The following is an 18,342-nucleotide window of genomic DNA, read 5'->3' on the forward strand; positions in this document are numbered from 1 at the left end:
ATTGCCGTTGGTCTTTACAAAGATCCCTTCCCAACTGAGAGATGATGGAGCGTTTCTGTAGGGCCTACACAAACAGGCAGGACCCCTTGCACGGGGGTGTGCGGTGCTGGGGGTGGGCAGGGCGGCATCGCTGCCTCCGGGAGGGAAAAGCAAGAGAGAGCATGAGGGGGGGGCAAAGGCTGCGAAAGTGGCTGGCACCGAGCTCGCTTTAAAAAGCCAATCACCTCAGGCCCCCAGTTAATCTTTTTTCATGGCTGCTTTTTTTTTTTTTTCCTTACCCCTTTGTAATTTTATTTTTAGGCGGAGGGGCTGCAGTGCCAGTGGGAAGATGCCAAGCGGACACCCCTGGGGAACAGTCTTGCTGTGGGGGTGTCAAGGAGTCCCCTCCGTGCTGCTCCGCCCTCAGGTGGGTCCAGGCGCCCCCCCCCGTTACCCCCCAGTTGTGGTGTGTGTCTGTGTGTGTGTCTGTGTGTGTGTGTGTGTGTGTGTCTGTGTCTGTGTGTGTGTCTGTGCGCGTGTCTGTGACTCTGTGTGTGTGTGTGTCTGACTCTGAGTGCCCGGTCCCCACCTCCCCATGGCCGCTTTTAGAGCTCCTCCCCTGCGCCATCGCCCTTTTAAGGGCTCCGCCCCCTCTCCCCTCCCTTCCCCTCGGGCGCCCCCTGCAGGCGGCGGCCGCCCCCGCCCCTCCCGCCCCTTTCCCCCCTCGCGCCGCCGCTGAGGGGCTGCGCGTGCGCGCGGCGGCGGGGGCGCGCGGCGGGCGGCGTTCGGTCGGGGCCTCGCGCCGCCGTCCCATTCATGCGGGGCAGCGGCGGCGGCGCGAGCCAGGCGGGAGCGGAGCCCCGGGCGGCGGCGGCGGCGGCGGGGGGGGGAGGCGGGAGCGCAGGAGGAGGAGGAGGAGGAGACGGCGGCGGCGGGGGCCCGGCGGGCGGCTCGGTGTGGAATGCGGTTATGGCTGGCACGGCGGAGGCGAGCGGGGACCGGAGCCGTGAGTAACCCGGGTGCAACTTTCCTCCGCGGGCGCGGCGCGCGCCTTTATGTGCCCGATCGGTCGATTTGTTAAAAATACGCGGATTTGCCTTTATTGTGTGTGTCCCCCCCACAGAAAAAAAATACACGGAGGCGGCGGCGAAACGCGGGGCTGGCCCGGGCAGGGCGGGGGGGGCCGGGCTGGGCTGGGCCGGGCCGGGGCCGCGCTGCTGCCGCCCGGGGCCAGCCCCGCATTGCGCCCCGCGGCTCCGGGAGCGCGGCCGCGGGAACCGCCTCCCGCGGGGGGACAAAAACCCCGCCGGGCACCGAGCCTTGTTCTTTATCCGCCCCACGCGGGTTTCGTAGCGGGGCGCCGGGGACCGGGCAGGTGCGGGCTGGACCCGAGCGGTGGGGTGGGGGCACCTCCCTGGTCGGGGGGTGCCGGGGCCGGGGGTGCCTCCCTGCCCGGCGCGGCGGCGGGGCTGGCCGCCTCCCTCCCTCCTGCAGCCCGCCCGCCCCGGCTCTCGGCGGGGTTTGCTTCCCCGGTGCCGCACCGCGGGGAACACCCCCCTCCCGCCCTCCCCGCCCCGAGTCCGGCACCGCCGGAGACGTGAGCGGGGCGCAGCCTTGCCCGGGCTCCCCGCCCCGGCTCCCCGCAGCCGCACCGCCCCGCAGCCTCGCTGCTCTCCCTGCGTCCACGCTGACCCGCAGCCCCGCTCGCATCCCGGCTGCCAGCCCCGCATCCCCGCTGTTATCCTCGCTGCCAGCCCCGCATCCCCACTCACACCCTCGCTGCCAGCCCTGCGTCCACGCTGACCCGCAGCCCGGCTTCCAGCCCCATATTCCCGCTGTTACCCTTGCTGCCAGCCCCACATCCCTGCTTATATCCCGGCTGCCAACCCCATATCGTCGCTCACGCCCTCGCTGTCATCCCTGCGTCCACGCTGCCCCACATCCTTGCTGCCACCTCCTCATCCCTGCTCGCATCCCGGCTGCCAGCCCCACATCCTCGCTCTTATCCTGGCTTCCAGCCCCCCATCCCTGCTCACGCCCTTGCTGCCATCCCTGCATCCACGCTGCCCCCCATCCTGCCTTCCAGCCCCCCATCCTGGCTTCCAGCCCCCCATCCCCGCTCACACCCTCGCTGCCAGCCCCACGTCCCCGCTGCCATCCCCGCATCCTGCCGGGGTGCGGTGTGCTGCACGCAGGCTGGGCTCACCCCTCAACCCACCAGTTTCCCCCCGCAACCCACCAGCTTTTTCCCCCCCACCCTGCGCTTCCCTTTCCTCACGCCACCCCTCTGCCGTGGGGGTGCTGGCGGAGCGAGCCGTGGCTTTGCCCAGCGAGGCCAGGGCTCCCTGCGGGGTGGCTGCCGTTGCCCTCCTTTATAACCGTTACTATCGTGATCCTGTCGTAGTTTTGCAGCGCCTGGGCCACCCTCTCTGACCACAGCGCGGGAGGCTGCGACACCCGTGTGCGGGGCTGCGCGCCGCCGCCTCTGATATTCCCGTGGAAGGTGGCGGATAAAGCTGGTGGATAAATCTGGCTGCGCCTCTTGGTGTCCCTCACCCCTCTGGCTTTCCCGTTCCTGCCCTGCGATCGCACACGGCAGCTCCGGCGTGCAAGCGGGAAGGGATTTTTGCAAAATCTCTGTGGCATGCTGAAATAAATCCCGAAATCCCTGCTTCTCCCTTGTCCTCCTTGCGGGGAAATTCTTCCTTCTGCCCCTGGCCGAGCGCCGGGGTGGGGGGAGCCAGGAGAGGGGGGCTGGTGTGTAAACAGGGCTTAACATGAAGGTCACTGGTTAAAGAGGAGATGGATGGGAGAGAAAAGACAGGCATTAACCTCACTTGTTAGCTCCCCCCTTCCCCTGCTTTGGGGAGGACAAAACAAAAGCAGAACCTGCTAACAGAGGGATGAATATTCATGATCCTTCTCCTATGCTCTGGGACGTGGAGGGGAGAAAAGTTGAGCAGATGAGCTGCCTTGCCGAAGCTGCTTTTCCTCCGGCTTGCGAGAAAATCCCTTTTTGCTGAGCGAGGGCCGTGTCAGGGGGAATTACCAGCCTTTCGCTGGATCTTTTTTTTTTTTTTCCAATTTTTTTATTTCTTTTGTGTGCGGCTGCAAGAAAAAAAAAGAAAAAAAAAGAGGAGCCGAGGCTATTGACTACATCAAAGGTTATCCATTTGAAAACACCATTTTCCTCTGAACAGCGGCTAATTGCTTCCTGAACAATCTCAGGGTCTTTTGTATATACTCAGTGGGCAAAATGAGTGACTCCATGTCTGTCTCTCAAGACACTGGTGACCGAACGGGGTGGAAAGGTGGAGAAGCCAAGGAAAAGCAGCGGGGCAGAAGCCTCTGGGAGGCTGCATGGATAATTTCTTAAGCGGCTGCGAGGGGGGGAAAGGTTTTTTTTCCTTCTGCCCGCTTGCTGCGGTGCGGTCTGCTGGTGCCGGTGGATGCCGGCGCTGGCAGCGGCGTGGCGGCATGGGGCTGTGAGGAAGGCTGGTAAGGAAGTTTGGATTCAAAATAACCCGATCGTGCGGGCGATCCGGTGCTCCCCATCTGCCCGCGGCTTCGGCAGCCGGTGCTGCTGCTCGGAGAGCGGCGAGCCTGGATGCGCTCCTTCCCCAGGGGCTGCGGGGCGGCAGCGCGGGGGCTGCCTGGCTCCTGCTCCAGGGGGTGGCTGGGCTTTTTCTGCAGCTGGTATCCTGCAGATTAAAGTTTTGGTGGTGGTGTTTTTGTTAGCACAGCGGTAGCGGCACCGGTGAGAGTTTTCCCCTCTTGGCTTATTTCTTTTTCAGTAGATGCTTCAGATTTGGAGCAGAGCGGAGGCATCCGCCTTCGTGCACGCTCGTGCGGAGCCGTGGAGAAGAGCCCTCGTGCCTCTCCACAACACCAAGCCCTTTTCCTGTGCGAGAGATAAACAAACTCCTCTGAACTCCGGTGGAGATGGGGGCCGAGGGCCACGCCGGCGGCTCCGGGTGAGCGCTGTTTCGCCGGAGCTTTGCGCAGCCGAAATGGAAGAGGGTAATAAAAGCGGCGCTGCTGCGTGCTGGCAGGGCTTCCTCCCCTCCTCCATCCCGGCAGCAGCCGGGGCCGGCCCCTGCCCTGCTCCCTGGGTGTAAATGTCACGCCAGGCAATTTATTTTGGTGGGTTCGCCGCGTTTGACATCTCTTGAACAAAGGGAAGGATCCGGCCCTGGGATCGGACTTAACGAAGGAGACTTGTACGTGTTTATTCTCGAGGCCGAGCGTGGGTCAGGGCCTTTGTTGCTGCCTGCCTCGCTCCTGGCTGTAGCGCTAACCGCTGGCGAGAGCTGGACTCGGCCCTGAGCTGGGAATTTCCGAGCGGGAGTGCCTGGTGCTGCCGTGCTGGCACCGCCGGCTGCCTGCAAGCCGGGGGGGAGCCTTGCCTGCAGCATCGGGCTTGTGCTGAGTCCTGCGGGGCTTTACCGTGACCGCCTCTCCGTGGTAGGGTCGTTTGTGTCCACAGGGAAGGGTCGGTCGTGTTTTCTGGCACCCCCAGCACACCACACCCCCTGACCTTGGAAGAATCGGGGCAGGGGAGGTGCTGCCATCACTCTGTGCAGCGATGGGAAGGTGGGCACGGGTCACCCCGCTGCCCAGATGCCATCCTTGCATTCTGCAAGCTCGGGTTTTAGATTGTGTTGGGTTGGTGGGATATAATGCGTGGAGACCTTGGGTTGCTGCTCTCTGTGAGCCATTGGCGTCTTCTCCAAATTGTGTCGTTAGATGCTTGTGTGCTGTATGGAAGAAACCGGTGGGCAGAGGGCTCCTGGCCAGGGTTTGACCGGTGAGCGGCTCGGCAGTGTGCCGTGAGCGTGGAGGAAGGCCCAAGGGCTGGGAATCATGAATGATGGGGAGCTTGGTTCAATATGGCACATGATCCCTTATACCTCTCTTGGGTTGGGTTTGGGGCCCCTTTTCCCAGCAAGGCGCTGTGGCTCCATACAAAATGGGGAGGAGTGAGCGCTTGCCACCGTCCCGGGCTGGGGTGACTGTTTTGGCTCCAGGCTGGAGACAACCAGCTGCTGCTCTGGCTGTAGCCCGTGACATGTTCTGAGCAGTGCTACGGGGAACGTCCCACTACGGATGGATGGGATGTGGTGAGAACGTGTGTGCTCTGACACCGTCTCTGACTCGCAGCCTCAGCCTTGCCCCTCTTAGTCCTGGCCAGGAAGCAGCGTGGAAGCCACGTAGACACCCCGACGTGGTCCTCCAGCTATGCTTGGAAGCCAAGTTTGAGCGAACATCTTGTGCACCGTGGAGGAGAAAAGCTCCAGCCAATAAATAAATCTCGATGGTTTCCGTGCCAGGCAGGGGCAGACATGGCTCCTCTCCCCTGCACTCGGTGTGTTGTGTAGCCAAAACACACATCTGCCCCCCGGCTTGTCAGAGCGCGGCCGGGCACGGTGGGGTGTCCTCATTTGCCTTCCCTGAGCATCCCACGTCCACGGCTGCCTCCAGCCCTTGTTCCAGGTGGAAGCCACCACTTAGAACCCTGAATTAAAAACATTTAAAAGTTTGTTTTCCCTTTAGCCAAGGCTTGGCAAACCTCCTCCTTGTTGCCGGTGTGCTGAGATGTTTGAGCCTGGAGAAAAACTGCACGTCCAGACTGTTGGGCTCGCACTCCGCCAACACTCGGGCTGCTTTTTCCTCTGCAGTCCCCTTGCGTGGCACGAGGTGGACTATTTTGGGTGACCCCTCTGTCTCTATGGTGTGGGGTGCCTTGGTGTGAAAGGGGCTGAGTCCACCCCTGCCTGTTCTGGTCTGTGCCCCAGGGGCTGAGACCCTTGTGAGCCTCCCGCTCCGCAAAGCAGATCTGTTATCGCTGGGGTCGATCCGGGGCGCGAGCCACGGCGCCATATCCTCTTTGCTCCTTGAGCTGAGCTTGTGAGGGATTTCACAGGAGAAAGTGCCCAGGGTGAGAGCGTGGCAGGGATGCCGGGGACAGTCTGCGTGGCTCTGGGGGACCTGCTCGGTGGGGACCATCTCCTCCCCATCTCTCCTCCTTCTCCCCGGCAGCCTATGGATCAGCCCTGGGGCTCAGCACCAGCCTCCCCATCTCGAGCATCCCGCAATCCTCTGGCCAACTTGGCACGGAGACCCGGGAGCGGTAGTAATCCAATCTGGGCAGTTTAGCTGCACTTTGCTCTCGGTGCTGCTGGCTGGAGCTTGGGAGCTTTAATCCAGCTAATGACCCTGGCTTTGGGGGCTGAGTAACCGATGGCCATTTGCTTGATTTGGTTTTCCTTTCTGTTGGTGGTGGAGGACGGAAGCTGAGGCTGTTTCCGAGTCCTGCCCCTGGTATCAGGGACGGTTTCTGGGTGTAGGTACGTTTAGGGACCGGAGGGTGAGGGCAGCATGGAGGGTCACTTCAATCTCTGCTCTCCCTTTGGCAGATCCCTCCTTTCCCCTTCTCATTTTCCATCTGTTCCCCCTCTTTCTCTGGTGAAGATAAGCCCTTCTGCTGGAGCTGTTTTGCAACATACTATTATTTTCAGAAAGACGAAGCCAAGAAAAATAAAGCCTCTCTCTTCCTTCAGTTGCCTACTGTTTAATGTACAAAATACAGGGGTGGTAATTGCATTAAAATGTATATAATTATACTGGAGGGAGAAAAAAAAAATCTTGCTAATTGCACGGGTGTTTTGAACTGATAAATGTTGAGCGATTCGTGTTTTCTTGGGAGTTTGGTGGAGCAGAGCTGTGGTGTGGTGTGTGAGGAGTTAGGAGCGGGGCTGGTTGCTCACCGTTATCAGGTGGCCGGTTGGGATGCTCCCCCTCCTGGGATGCTTCGAGGCCCTCTGGAGCAATAGCAGAGGATCGGGCCCTGGATACAACCAATGCTTCCTCCATCCAGGGAAATCTTGGTGTCGTTGTAGGAGCCCTGCGAGTCCCTTTGCTTTACGTGCTTAGTTAAGCAACTGCTTGTGTGTCAAAATATTCAGGCTCTTGCAGAAGTAAATCCCTGGCGAGAGGAAAGGCAGATTCTCGTCGGTGCTTGTCTTGGGGGAAGAAATTTCCTGCGTGATGTAGCCCTGTCGTCTTCAGGGGCTGTTCCCCCCGGTTAATGTCGTGTTGGCGCAAGTGGGTGCTGCTGGTGGCTGACCCCGTGGGCAGGGTGGGAGGAAGGATGGGCTCACGTTTCGAACGACACGATGTGAAAACCGCGTTTCTTTCTGCGAATGCCGACCCCAGCAGAGCTGCCAGTAACGTCGCGGGTAATTATAATGGCAATAAGTTGTTTGCTTTGTGCGTGCGGCCATGCTCTGCCTGCACGGGCGGCTGCTTTGCTCTTCCTGTGCAGACTGTTAGTTTTCAACAGGGGAAGAGGAAAACCCAAAAATATTTTAGGAAGAGTTTAAAAATAATCTTAGAGCTTGGCCGGTGGGCAGGATGTTTCGCAGAATCATGTTTCCCCGCTGGTCCAAGTCCAGCCCTGTGGCCCTCAGAAGGCTTTGCTGGGCGGTATTAGGTCCTGTCTTGTCATTTTGGTCAGCTTGAGGACTTGCTGTCAGGCTCTGGGAGCCGGAGGGGGCCAGCACCTGGCCCTGGGTTTGCGCTGGGTGGGTCGGGCTGCCCCGTACCTGAGCAGTGGCAGAGCCGGGGCGTGAGCCCAAACTCAGGCCTACAGCTGCCAAGGCCTCTGTAAAACATTTAAAATCTGTTCCCCACCATTGCACTCCCTCCACCCACATTTCCTCCTTGGTGGTTTTTATTCCTAGAGGTGCTGGCATGCCAGCAGGGTCCCTGCCTGCCGCCTGCCCGCCTGCTGCTGCTTATCTCAGGGTCTGGCTCCTGGGTGGCTGCATCCTTTCCGGAGTCACGGGGGCTCTCCCCTCTCTGGTGGTACCAGAATCGGCCCGATGAGCCCTTCTGAAGTCAAGAACCTGTTTTTCAGGCTGATGTCATCGGGAAGAAATGGGGGAGGAGGAAGGCAGGAAGGCAGCGCTGCTTCCGAAGGAGAACCACTGCCGAGCCCCCGCCGGCAGCCCCGGCTTCCACCAACACTCGCTATTATTCCTTATTATCGGCACGGCGGCCATGCCCGCGGGCCTGCCGGCACGCGTGGGAGAGGTCCCGCTCTGCACGGCCTCGTGTCCGCGGGGCTGAGAGGCGGGAGGGACGTGCCCATGCCAGGGGTGCATGTCAGCTTGCGCCGGGACCGCCGAGCAGGATGTCTTTCAGCTCGCCGGCTGTGCCTTGCAGGGCTCCCTGACCCTCTGCGGGGTGACAACACTCGCTGGAGCCGCCATCCAGCCACCTTCATTAGCCGAAAGTGGATTTTTGGCAGAGGAGCTTGGGCAGCCCTCCCAGCGCAGACAGGCAGCCGCCACCTCTTCGGTTTTGCGGCGAATGAGCAGATCCAGTGCACCGATGCCTGTCGGGGTCTCGGCCCCTCGTGCGCAGTGCCAGGCTGTAGCAGCACGTCTGTGTCCAGCGTGGGTTGGGGCTGCAGCCGGGATCTGCAGGGAGAGAAGCCGCCTTGCTCTGCTCCCACGTGCAGTGCTGCGCCCACGCTTCGAAGTGGCTGAAGCTTGGCTGGGTAAGGCCCCCTTGCTGCGGGCAGCTGGGCTGGGGGTGTGCTGGAGTGGCGGGGCTGTTCTGGAGCTGCTGGTCAGGGTGGTGGCAGTGCCAGCAGGAGGGCAGAGCTCAGGCACAGCCCCTGCGGCGGTGCCCACGCTGCTGCCCAGTCTGTCGAGTGTCCTGCGCCCATCGTGCTGCCAATGAAGCCCCTGTTAGTCTCTCAGAACAGTTCCCCCTGTGATGGTGCTGCAGGAAGGCTTTTTGTCTCTTCCCCTCTCTGCTGCCGAGCAAGGCTCTGCTAGCTCTCTGGCTGTCTCACATCTCCTGGGTCAACTCCACCTTGGGCAAATAAAATATGAGCCAGGACCTCCGCAGAGGAAGAGGAGCTGGGATTTGAGCTGATTCCAGCCGCAGTGCTCAGGGCAGCACGGCTGGCGTGGCAGAGAGGGAAGGACGGGAGGTTGTGGGGCAGGAAAGGCAGGCACGGCGTGGGGGTTTAGCTGGGGAAACCTTGTTTGGAGAAGTTTTGTGGTCTGTTTTAATCGGACCTAACTCTGGCGGCAGTCATGCTCAGCTCGCCACGTGACAGTGAGAGCACTGATGTCAGCATGGGACCAGGCGAAAGCATGGGAATTTCAGCTCAGCGGGGATTAAACCAGCCCCAGAGCAATCTCCTTTTGCTGAGAGCAGAGCAGGTCCAGCGATCAGGAACCTTCCTGTGGCAGTGGTTCGTTGCAAAGCAGGAGCTCCCTGGATTCCCTCTGAGATCTGTGGGGAGAGCAGCTCTCCCACTGGCCTTGTGGAGGGGGTTAGGAGGTGCGGAGGTGTGTGCGTGTGTGTTGGAGGGAGGAAAACCCAACCTGGAGAGCCGGGCTGGAAGAGGTGGATTGTTCTGGGGAGGGTCAGGTCATCAGCTTGGGTTTGTGGCTGCCCAGGCCTGGTGAAGGACGTGGAGCAGTGGGTTCAGGAGCAAGGAGCGGTGTGTTATGCTGCAAGGAGTGAGATTGGACAAGGGAAGGATGCTGGTGGCCAAAAGGACCTCTTGTTGGACTTTTCTGCTGGCTGTTGGGAGACCTGGCTTGTGGGTGACCACCTGGGTCTCTGCAGGGTCAGCTGGACACAGGTGACCTCTGCCAAGGCTGTTTTTTGGGACATTTACATGGGGCAGTGGACTGATGGGGTGTGAGAACCAGGGTCTGGAGTGCTTGGGCCAAAGCCAAGGTGGAAGGTTGCCTTCAGAGGACTTGGTCTTAGCTTCTTTGCTCTGAAACTGGGGACAAAATGTTAATTGGCCCCGGTCGAGGTGGCAAAATTCACATCAGTGCGGGATTTGAAGCCTTGAGCTGGCCTGAGTGTTGATAGCAGGAAGCTGCAGTCCCATATCTGGGGTCCTGGTGCCTCGGGTCAGGGTCTGCAGTGTGACGAGAGGTGCGGAGGGGTTTGGGATGAGGTGTTCTGCTCCGTGGATGCTGATGGACGAACTTCCTGAAGCAGTGTGGGGAGGCAGCAGGCTGTGTTCTGTGCAGGTGGTTGGCCGCGGGCTGTGCGTTGGTCTCCATCCCAGGCATCGGTCAAACCAGGTCTTTATTTTGCTCCCTTGGCTTGTGGGAGCTCAAGGGAAGGATGGGGTGCGCTCTCTTCCTGGGAAATACACATCCAGCACGTGGGCTGTGTATAGAAAGCCCCTTGGCAGCTCTTATAGGGTCCCTATACAGGGACTGTGATACTCAGATGAGTTGTGAGAATAAAGGAAAGGGCAACCATCGGCTTTCGCTTCCAGCGGAGCTGAATGGAGTCGGGGATATGTGTAAGGTCTCAGTCCATGCCCGGTTTCCATGGCAGGGATGAGGGGCTCTGCCGTGGGACGTGGTGGCTGGGGGAAGCCTGCGTTTCCATCTCGGGAATGCTCGTGAGCCCGTTTGGGAACCCCTCTCTGCCGGGCAGCGTGCAGTCTCTTGGTGGTGGGAGCACGTGGTGGCTCCAGAGCTGTTCTCCTGGGTGTGACGTGACTTCTTGTGGGCGACTGGAGAAGGGGAATTGCGCACTTGAGAAATGCTGTTTAATTTCCTCGCTACTTGTTCTTTTGTGCCCCTTTTTGCTGAGGTTCAAGCTGCTTCTTGAAGCCCTTGGGCACTAGATGGCTGCTTCTCCTTGTCATGTTTCTCAGGACAGAAGAGGTTGAGTTCCTTGCCTAGAAGATCCTTGCAGGACAGGAGGGGAAGCTGCTGTGCCCAGGTGCATGACGAGGTCCTCAGCCCCTGTCCCGGGGGGGTCGCAGGAGCCTGAGAGGAAACTGAAGATGCTAAAGATATTCCTGATGCGGGTGATAGTAATGGAGATTGGAGCAGGGCAGCTTCAGAGCTTGCCGGTGATTTCATCAGGGTGTGGTTCGAGCCAGGGATGAGATTTGTAATGATTTAACTTGCTAGGGAGAGACCCCAGCCAAATAGTTTTTAGTGACTGTGTGCAGTGAGGGAAGGAGTTAAAGTTTAGCCCGGTTGCAGACGATTGCATATGTAGTGCAGCTCTAACTCAGTACCACCATCAGCCTTTCCTCATTGTTGCAAGGCTTTTCCCAGGCAGACGAACCTAAAAATACACCAGCTGTATAGCGAGGCGGACTCTCCTGTGGCCTGTGGGCTTTTCTCTCTCCACTTTGCTAATTACTGGCAGTTCAGCAGCTCGTGGGTTTGAAAATGGAGCCGGTCCCTTCTCGGACTGTTCCCTGTCGCTGAGCAGCAAGTGACTCAGGGAGATTGCAGGTGAAGACCCATTAGATGCTGTTTCTCCTTTCGGGGGTCGGTGATATGGGGGTTTTCAATCCCATTGCTTCACTCTTCCAGCCTCCCTTGCAAAGGACAAGGCTGTAAAGCTCTTGGGGCAGTTTGCAGCCTCATCCCACTGCTCAAGAGCAGCTTGTCTCCAAGACAAACGATGCTTTCCCTAACGCTGGGGGTGCAGACCTGCCTGGCACCCCAGGAACCGTGCAGGGCTCCTGCTGGGGCATTGCATGGTGGCAGGCAGCATCAGCGGCGATGTGAGCCGGCCGTGGCTGTGGGGATGGCAGGCGGGTGGTGGGTGCACCTCTGTGCTTGTCGGCATGATTTAAACCCCAGCTTTGGCTGCTGCTTTGTAGCCCAGCCGCCCGTGCTGACTCGGCATCCGTCAGCGCTCTGGACTCGCTGCCCGGCCGAGTGGAGAGCTGGTCCTTAATGCTCCATCCAGTCTTTGCCTTTTAAGGTTAGTTTTTCCATTCCAGCACTCCTGCTTTGTGCTATCAAAAGTGGTGGTTATTTTCCCAAAGTGTGATCTCCTGTCCCAGCCCCAGGTTTTTGTGCTGCAGGACGGGGAAGCTCTCAGCCTGGGGGGGTGAATGCTGCGACCCCTTGCCCACCTCCTTAGCAGTGAGCGAGCGGGATGCAGGCATTTGTGGGGCATGTCGATGGCTTTTTTTGATGAAAGGCTCTTTTGAGCATTGGCCATGGCAAGGCGGGCAGCCCCATCCAGGTCGTGCCGCAGCTGTGACCGACTCAGCGTGGCCACTTTTGAGGTGAAACCATGAGCAAATGTCCTCTCCGTCTTGGGATGAAAGGAGCCGGGGTGGATTCGGCGCTTGTGCGATTGTTTCACTGGCTTCATTTCTGATGGCAGGTTTCCTGCTCTATGTATATGGGGGTGTACGCGTGTGTATATATGTGTGTGTGTGTGCACGGAAAACAAAACATGAGCCTGTGGTGCTGTCTCGCTGGCGGCGTGACCCCTCTGTGGGGTGAACCAGCCCTGCGCTGCAGGATGCTCTGGCTGCATCACTTGCCACCCAGGCAATGTACTGGGCTGTATTTTCAGTCCTACTCTCCCAGTTGGTGCGTGTGCATCCAGGCCGGGGTGTATTATTTTATGGCGCCCTGTTTCAGGGCTGGGCTTGGCTCCGGGGTGTCTGCTTGGGGTTTTTTCCATGCTTTTGGAGCGCAGCGTTGGCGTTCATGGGTCTTGCTTCCTGGTGGCACTCGCGGGGTGCTCCCAAGGCTGGGTCCTCCCTGGGGTGAGATGCTACTTGAGTGCAGCCCGGTGGGGTTTGGGTGCTGCGTGGTTTAAAGCGTGTGCTGGCAGAGGAGCTGCCGTTAGCCATAACTCTCCGTGGGCGTTGGAGGCAGTGTCACAGGAGGGAAACGTCCTTTGGCCCCCGTGCTGCTCCTCCCCGGCTGCTCCTGTGGGCAGGGAGCTGGGGCTGTGCAGGCACCCGTGCTCTGGTGTGTGGCTGTCTGCTGCCCACGCTGCAGCAGGCTCAAACCTTGCTTTAATTCGACCCACGGCTCAGCAACCCAAATTATTTAATCCTGAAGAAGGCAGAAGAATGTAACTATTCCTGCTGCGTTTTTTTTAATAATTGCTGCTGATGGTTTGAAGCAGCACTGGTCAAAACCCCCGCTGGTGTCAGGTCACTAGGATGCGATTTTGCTGCTGAAGTATATTTAGGAGCAGAAATCTCAGAGGAGCTCTGCAGAGTGTCATCTCTCTGCTCTCGGCTTGCCCCAGCTCTGCCTCGCTTTGCTCTCGTTCCAGCTCCTGAGTCGCAGTTCCCTACGTTAATTTGGGAATCTCCTGTTGGGCTTTCTAGCCTTGCTTTGTGGCAGCAGCCCAACCCTCCTGCTCTCCTGCCTGCTTCCTGAAATAGAAGTGATGAATCATAGAAACCCACTGAGAAAAAGCGACTTCCCCGTCCCGCTCGCCCGCCCGATGTCCGGCTGGCATCCCCGCGCTGCTCTCAGCTCCCCCTTTCACCTCCGCCGCTGTTCCCACTCCTCCTCTCTGTGGTGTGTCGCTGGCACTGAGATTTGTGTTGCTGGTGATCTCCTTGCGAGGCAGCTGGTGGTATGGTTCCTGGAGGGGCTCAGCCCTGCCGTTCTCGGCGGTTTGGTGAGAGCTGTGCCGGTTTCTTGGGGTGGGAAACATCCCTCCGGCAACCCGGCAGGAAACCGCGCTGCCTGCCGCTGCTGGGCTGGCGGCTTTCTGAGCTAACTGGTGGGTTTGTGCCGACAGCGCCGCTTGGTCCTGCGCCTCGGTGTGCTTTGGGGCTAATAACCTCCGATCTGGGGTGCTCGTAGTTCTGCTCTTACCGATAAACTCGTAAAAGCGAAGATGCTGGGCGACGTGGCTGTCTCCTGGCAGTGGTGTGGCTGTGTGCTCTTTGCTAGAGGCTCCCGATGTTGGTAGCAATGGGGGATTAGACCATGGGGATGATTTCCAGGGCTGGTGGCTTCACGTTTTGGTTGTCTTCACACCCATGTGGCACCTGGCTTCAGTCTCAGCGTTGCTTGTACACGTTGCTCAAACCTCCCTTGAGGCTCTGGCCTTGGCAATGGCCGCGCTGGGGGTGGAAGGGAGCAGGGTGGCAGCACGCGGGCAGGGCTGTGCTCTGGTGAAGGTGGCCCATTGCAGAGAGGGTTTGGAAATGCTGTGGAAGCTTTGCCCAAACTGCCAGGTGCTCCAGGGGTGGCTGGGGCTGGGCTTGCCCTGGGAAGGGAGAGGGGGATTTTGTGTTTGTTGGGAGCGGGAGAAGGGGCCAAAAAGTCTCTCCCTGGCTGGCTCCGTGGCTTGGGAAGGGGACAGCAGAATTGAAGGATGCTATATGGGATGTCGGGGTACCCGTATGGCCCAGCCGCTGGCTGGGTGACGATGCAGCCCCCCAAGGTTTGCGTGGGGCCTGGCTGGCGGGTCCCACAGCCCTGCTAAGAGCAGGCTCCCAAGCCTTGGGGTAGCCATTCGGCCCCACGCAGCCCTGCCGTACGGCGTGTGCAGCCAGCTGCCCTCTGATGACACCCTGCCCGGCCCGGGGTGCCGGCAGGGCCCCGCAGTCACCGCCGGCCATGTTTCCTACCTGCACCACTCCCTGGTGGGGATCTTCCTGCAGGTTATCCCAGGCTGAGTCAGAGATGAGCGGTGATAAGGAGAGGGAGGCTCCTCTCCTCTTCCTTCTTCTCTTCCAAGCTGCTTATTTGCAGCGGCTGGGGTGGGGGACTGAGGGCTGAGCCCATGTCCCGACCTTGGGAGTGGTGGTCCCACCCTGAGTGTGGGGGTTGTGATGGTGTTGGTGGGACAGGCCGTGTGCTGGTAGCGGGGGTTTGCACAACCCCACGTTAGCCCAGGGGTGCCTGTGCCTGTGGAGGGGGATGGAGAAGACAGGAGTGGGGTGTAACGGTGAGCAGACACAGAGAGCAGAGCATCAGTAGCTACCTGCGGCCATCTCCTCCCCACTGCCGGGGGTGGGATTTTTGGCTGCTTTGCTGCTCCTTGTTGGTGAGTCCCAGCCGTGGCACAGCAGCGTGCAGAGCTCTCCATCCTCCCTGCGTGTGCCCCCTCGTCCCTCTGGAGCCTCTCAAGCCGACTGCCTGATGGCTGGCCTTGTGTTTCTTAATGCATATAAATGCCAGAAGGACGTGCTTCTCCTTGCCATGCCCGCTTGCTCCCCTCCTGTCCATGGCCCTCCTGGGGTTTGTCAGGCAGGCAGGTGACAGGGATGGCAGGCAGCGTGCCAGGGCTCTCAGCTCTCCCAGCTCCTTTAAAAGGTTCTTTCGAGATTCCCCCCTCTGTGCAGGGGCTCGGACTGTGGTTTCTGCAAACTGGGTTTTTGCACCCACTCCCAGTGCTGTGGTGGAGCGGGGCAGGGGCAACGGGCCAGGGGGCTACTCTTGAGGCTTGTTAGCAGCCATCTCTGGCTAATGCTTCGGTGCTGTTGGTGGTCTTAAAAGCAGGTTGGGGCCAGCTATGCCCTGCCAAGGTGTTTGTATGCAGGGATGTGCTGGTCTGGTCCAACCAGTGGCTTCAGGCACGCTCAGGCATGGGGGTTTGGGTTGGGGTGAGGGCAGGGGAATGCCCCTCAGAGAGGACTGCTGGGGCTGGGGGTTGAGGCTGGGGTGGTGGGATGAAGCGCATGGCTGGGACAGGCTGTGCACAGCAATGTGCGACCCGGTGAGGTTGTCCTTAGCGTCTCGTAGACTCCTGTGGCTCCTGCGCTGGCGATGTGTCTTCCTCTGGGGCAGGAGGCGGTGGGGGATGTTTTGTTAAGCTGCTAGAAAAGTGTGAAGTGGCAGAGTCTCTGCGGGGTGGGGTGGAGCAGGCTCAGCACCGTGCAGGAAAGCCTCCTAACCCCACTCTTCTTGTCTTTCTCCCTCTAGGGCTGACTGGAATGGCTGTGCCCACGATGCCCTGAATGCCGAGCGCAGCAGAAGCAGAGGAGACTGTGTCCCGTTAGCTGCTGCTCCCTCCCCTCCCTCATCCCTTTAGTTTGGGTTTGTTTCTATTTATTTTGTGGCTGGGTTTGGGCATGGCCTTGGCTGGGTGTGAGGTTGCTGCAATGTGGCTCCTTTGGCTCAAGCACCACTTGTCCATCAACGTTTGGACCTTGCTGCTCTTGGGGAGCACCTGGCTACCGCTGGCGGAAGGCAGCCCCAAGTCTCCCTTTAGGACTTTCCCGGTTACAGACTGGAGCTTGACACACTTGGTGGTCCACAACAAAACCGGGGAGGTCTACGTGGGGGCTGTCAATCGGATCTACAAGCTCTCCAATAACCTCACGCTGCTGCGGACCCACGTGACGGGGCCCGTGGAGGACAATGAGAAGTGTTACCCTCCACCCAGTGTTCAGTCCTGCCCGCACGGGCTGGTCACCACCAACAACGTGAACAAACTGCTTCTGGTGGACTACTCGGGGAACCGGCTGATCGCCTGTGGCAGTGCCTCCCAGGGTATTTGCCAGTTCCTGCGACTGGACGACCTCTTCAAGTTGGGTGAGCCCCACCACCGCAAGGAGCACTACCTCTCCAGTGTCAACGAGTCAGGCACCATGTCTGGGGTCATCATTGAGGTGCTGAATGGGCAGAACAAGCTCTTCATTGGGACGCCCATCGATGGGAAGTCGGAGTACTTCCCCACCCTCTCCAGCCGCAAGCTGATGGCCAACGAGGAGAATGCGGAGATGTTTGGCTTTGTCTACCAGGATGAGTTTGTCTCCTCCCAGCTCAAGATCCCCTCGGATACGCTCTCCAAGTTCCCCACCTTTGACATCTACTACATCTACAGCTTCAGCAGCGAGCAATTTGTTTACTACCTGACCCTGCAGCTGGACACCCAGCTCACCTCGCCCGACTCCACTGGGGAGCAGTTTTTCACCTCCAAAATCGTCCGCCTCTGCGTGGATGACCCCAAGTTCTACTCCTACGTGGAATTCCCCATCGGCTGCGTGCAGGACGGCATCGAGTACCGCCTGATCCAGGACGCCTACCTGACCAAGCCTGGCAAGGCTTTGGCCAAGTACCTGGGCATCTCGGAGCAGGAGGATATCCTCTTCACCATCTTTTCCCAGGGCCAGAAAAACAGGGTTAAGCCTCCCAAGGAGTCTGTGCTGTGCCTCTTCACGTTGAAGAAGATCAAGGATAAGATCAAGGAGCGTATCCAGTCATGCTACAGAGGGGAAGGGAAACTCTCGCTGCCCTGGCTCTTGAATAAGGAGCTGGGCTGCATCAACTCGGTAAGTTCCCGCTTGTCTCTACCCAAGCCAGGCTGTTCCTGGCTCCTGGTGGTTCTCTCTGTCTGGACCTGGGCTGTGTTTTCCCGGTGGGAGGGCTGATGCAGCTCTGCTGGGAGTCCCCTGCCAATGGCACGGAGGAGTTTGTGAGTGTCGTGTAACTTGGGGCTTGGCGGTGGCCAAGAGTTGGGGGTGGTAGGATGGGGGGGACGGGGAGCACAGACGTGGTGGAGAGAGGCGGGGAGGTTGTTGGTCCCAGTAGAAGTTGGTGAGAGGCTCAGCACGGAGGGACCACATCCTCTCCATGGGGCGCTGGAGAGGAGGGCGGAGGGCACAAAGTGCTGTCAGTGGGGTGGGTTTTGAGCGTGGCCGGGATGAACTGTTGTCCAGAGGAGCAGGAAGTGGGTGCTGAGCAGTGATTCCCAGCTGAGGGAGCACTCCCCGCTGTCCCCAGAGATGTGTCCTCCTGCCTGGGGCTCTCGTGGGCCCATCTGGCCCCTGCTTGTGGCTCAGCTGCTCTCTGTGGGTCCAGCAGGCGGTGGGGAGTGGGAGAGCTCCCCCTCCCTTGGCTCTCTGGGTTTGTTTTCCAGCTGAATGATTACTATAGCTGGATTTTTTTTCCAGGCAACATTATAAATCACGAGCGGCCGCAGGGAGGCTACGGCTCTGGGTGATGGGGAGGTCTTACACTGCACATCACCAAGCTGGGCTGGGTAGTCCCCGGGCAGGGTCAGATACCTGAGAGAGAGGGCATTTGGGGTGCCGGTGTGTGTGTTTGGGAGGGTCTGGTGGAGGTCTCGACAGCCCTGCTATCGGCCACCTTCCCCCAGCCTCTCTTGCTGGTGCTCAGCACCCATCACCAAGCCCCCAGCCCTGCCCGAGCAGGATTTTGGGTGTCTGGTGCTGCAGGCAGGTGGGTAGGGGATCCCTGCGGAGCAGCCTTGCTTTTCCTCCCGCCGTCCTCCCGCAGCTCCGGAGGAGACAGCTAACAGCTGCCTGACAAAGTAAAGGGTTTGCTGTCAAGAGCGCTGGGCTCGCAAATCAGATTTTGGCTTTGAACTAATTCAATTTTGCTGGAAAATGATGAAATCGTTACACTGCTGCCTGTTGGGTCGCGCAGCTGCTGGCTCTGGCGGCGAAGATGCTCGCTGCTTCTTCCCGCAGTCCCAGCTCGCCTCTCCCAGCGCCGTGCCCCCCGGCTTTGGGGAGGGGGGTCTGCCCCCCTGCACTTTGGGGGTGGTTTCATGCTCGGAGGGTCCTGGGACTGCTGCCTGTTATCCAGCCCACACGAGTAG

At 59.6% G+C, this 18,342-nt stretch overlaps 1 protein-coding gene across 2 annotated transcripts in view; it reads left to right on the forward strand.

Annotated features, from left to right (window-relative positions):
* Positions 1-863: 863 nt before the first annotated feature.
* The window catches only part of PLXNA1 (plexin A1), a 129,692-nt gene continuing 112,213 nt past the window's right edge, over positions 864-18,342 (forward strand). Inside the window, exons 1-2 of one of the 2 annotated variants that reach the window (XM_074835806.1) lie at positions 864-985; positions 15,699-17,050. In XM_074835806.1, the coding sequence (XP_074691907.1) occupies positions 15,848-17,050 (1,203 nt within the window). In that variant the 5' untranslated portion in view covers positions 864-985; positions 15,699-15,847. Of the gene's footprint in view, positions 986-3,105; positions 3,144-15,698; positions 17,051-18,342 lie in introns of those variants that run through there. The other variant, XM_074835807.1, reaches the window with a different exon arrangement.

Source organism: Strix aluco, chromosome 11 (assembly GCF_031877795.1).
Source record: "Strix aluco isolate bStrAlu1 chromosome 11, bStrAlu1.hap1, whole genome shotgun sequence".
Classification (NCBI taxonomy): domain Eukaryota; kingdom Metazoa; phylum Chordata; class Aves; order Strigiformes; family Strigidae; genus Strix; species Strix aluco.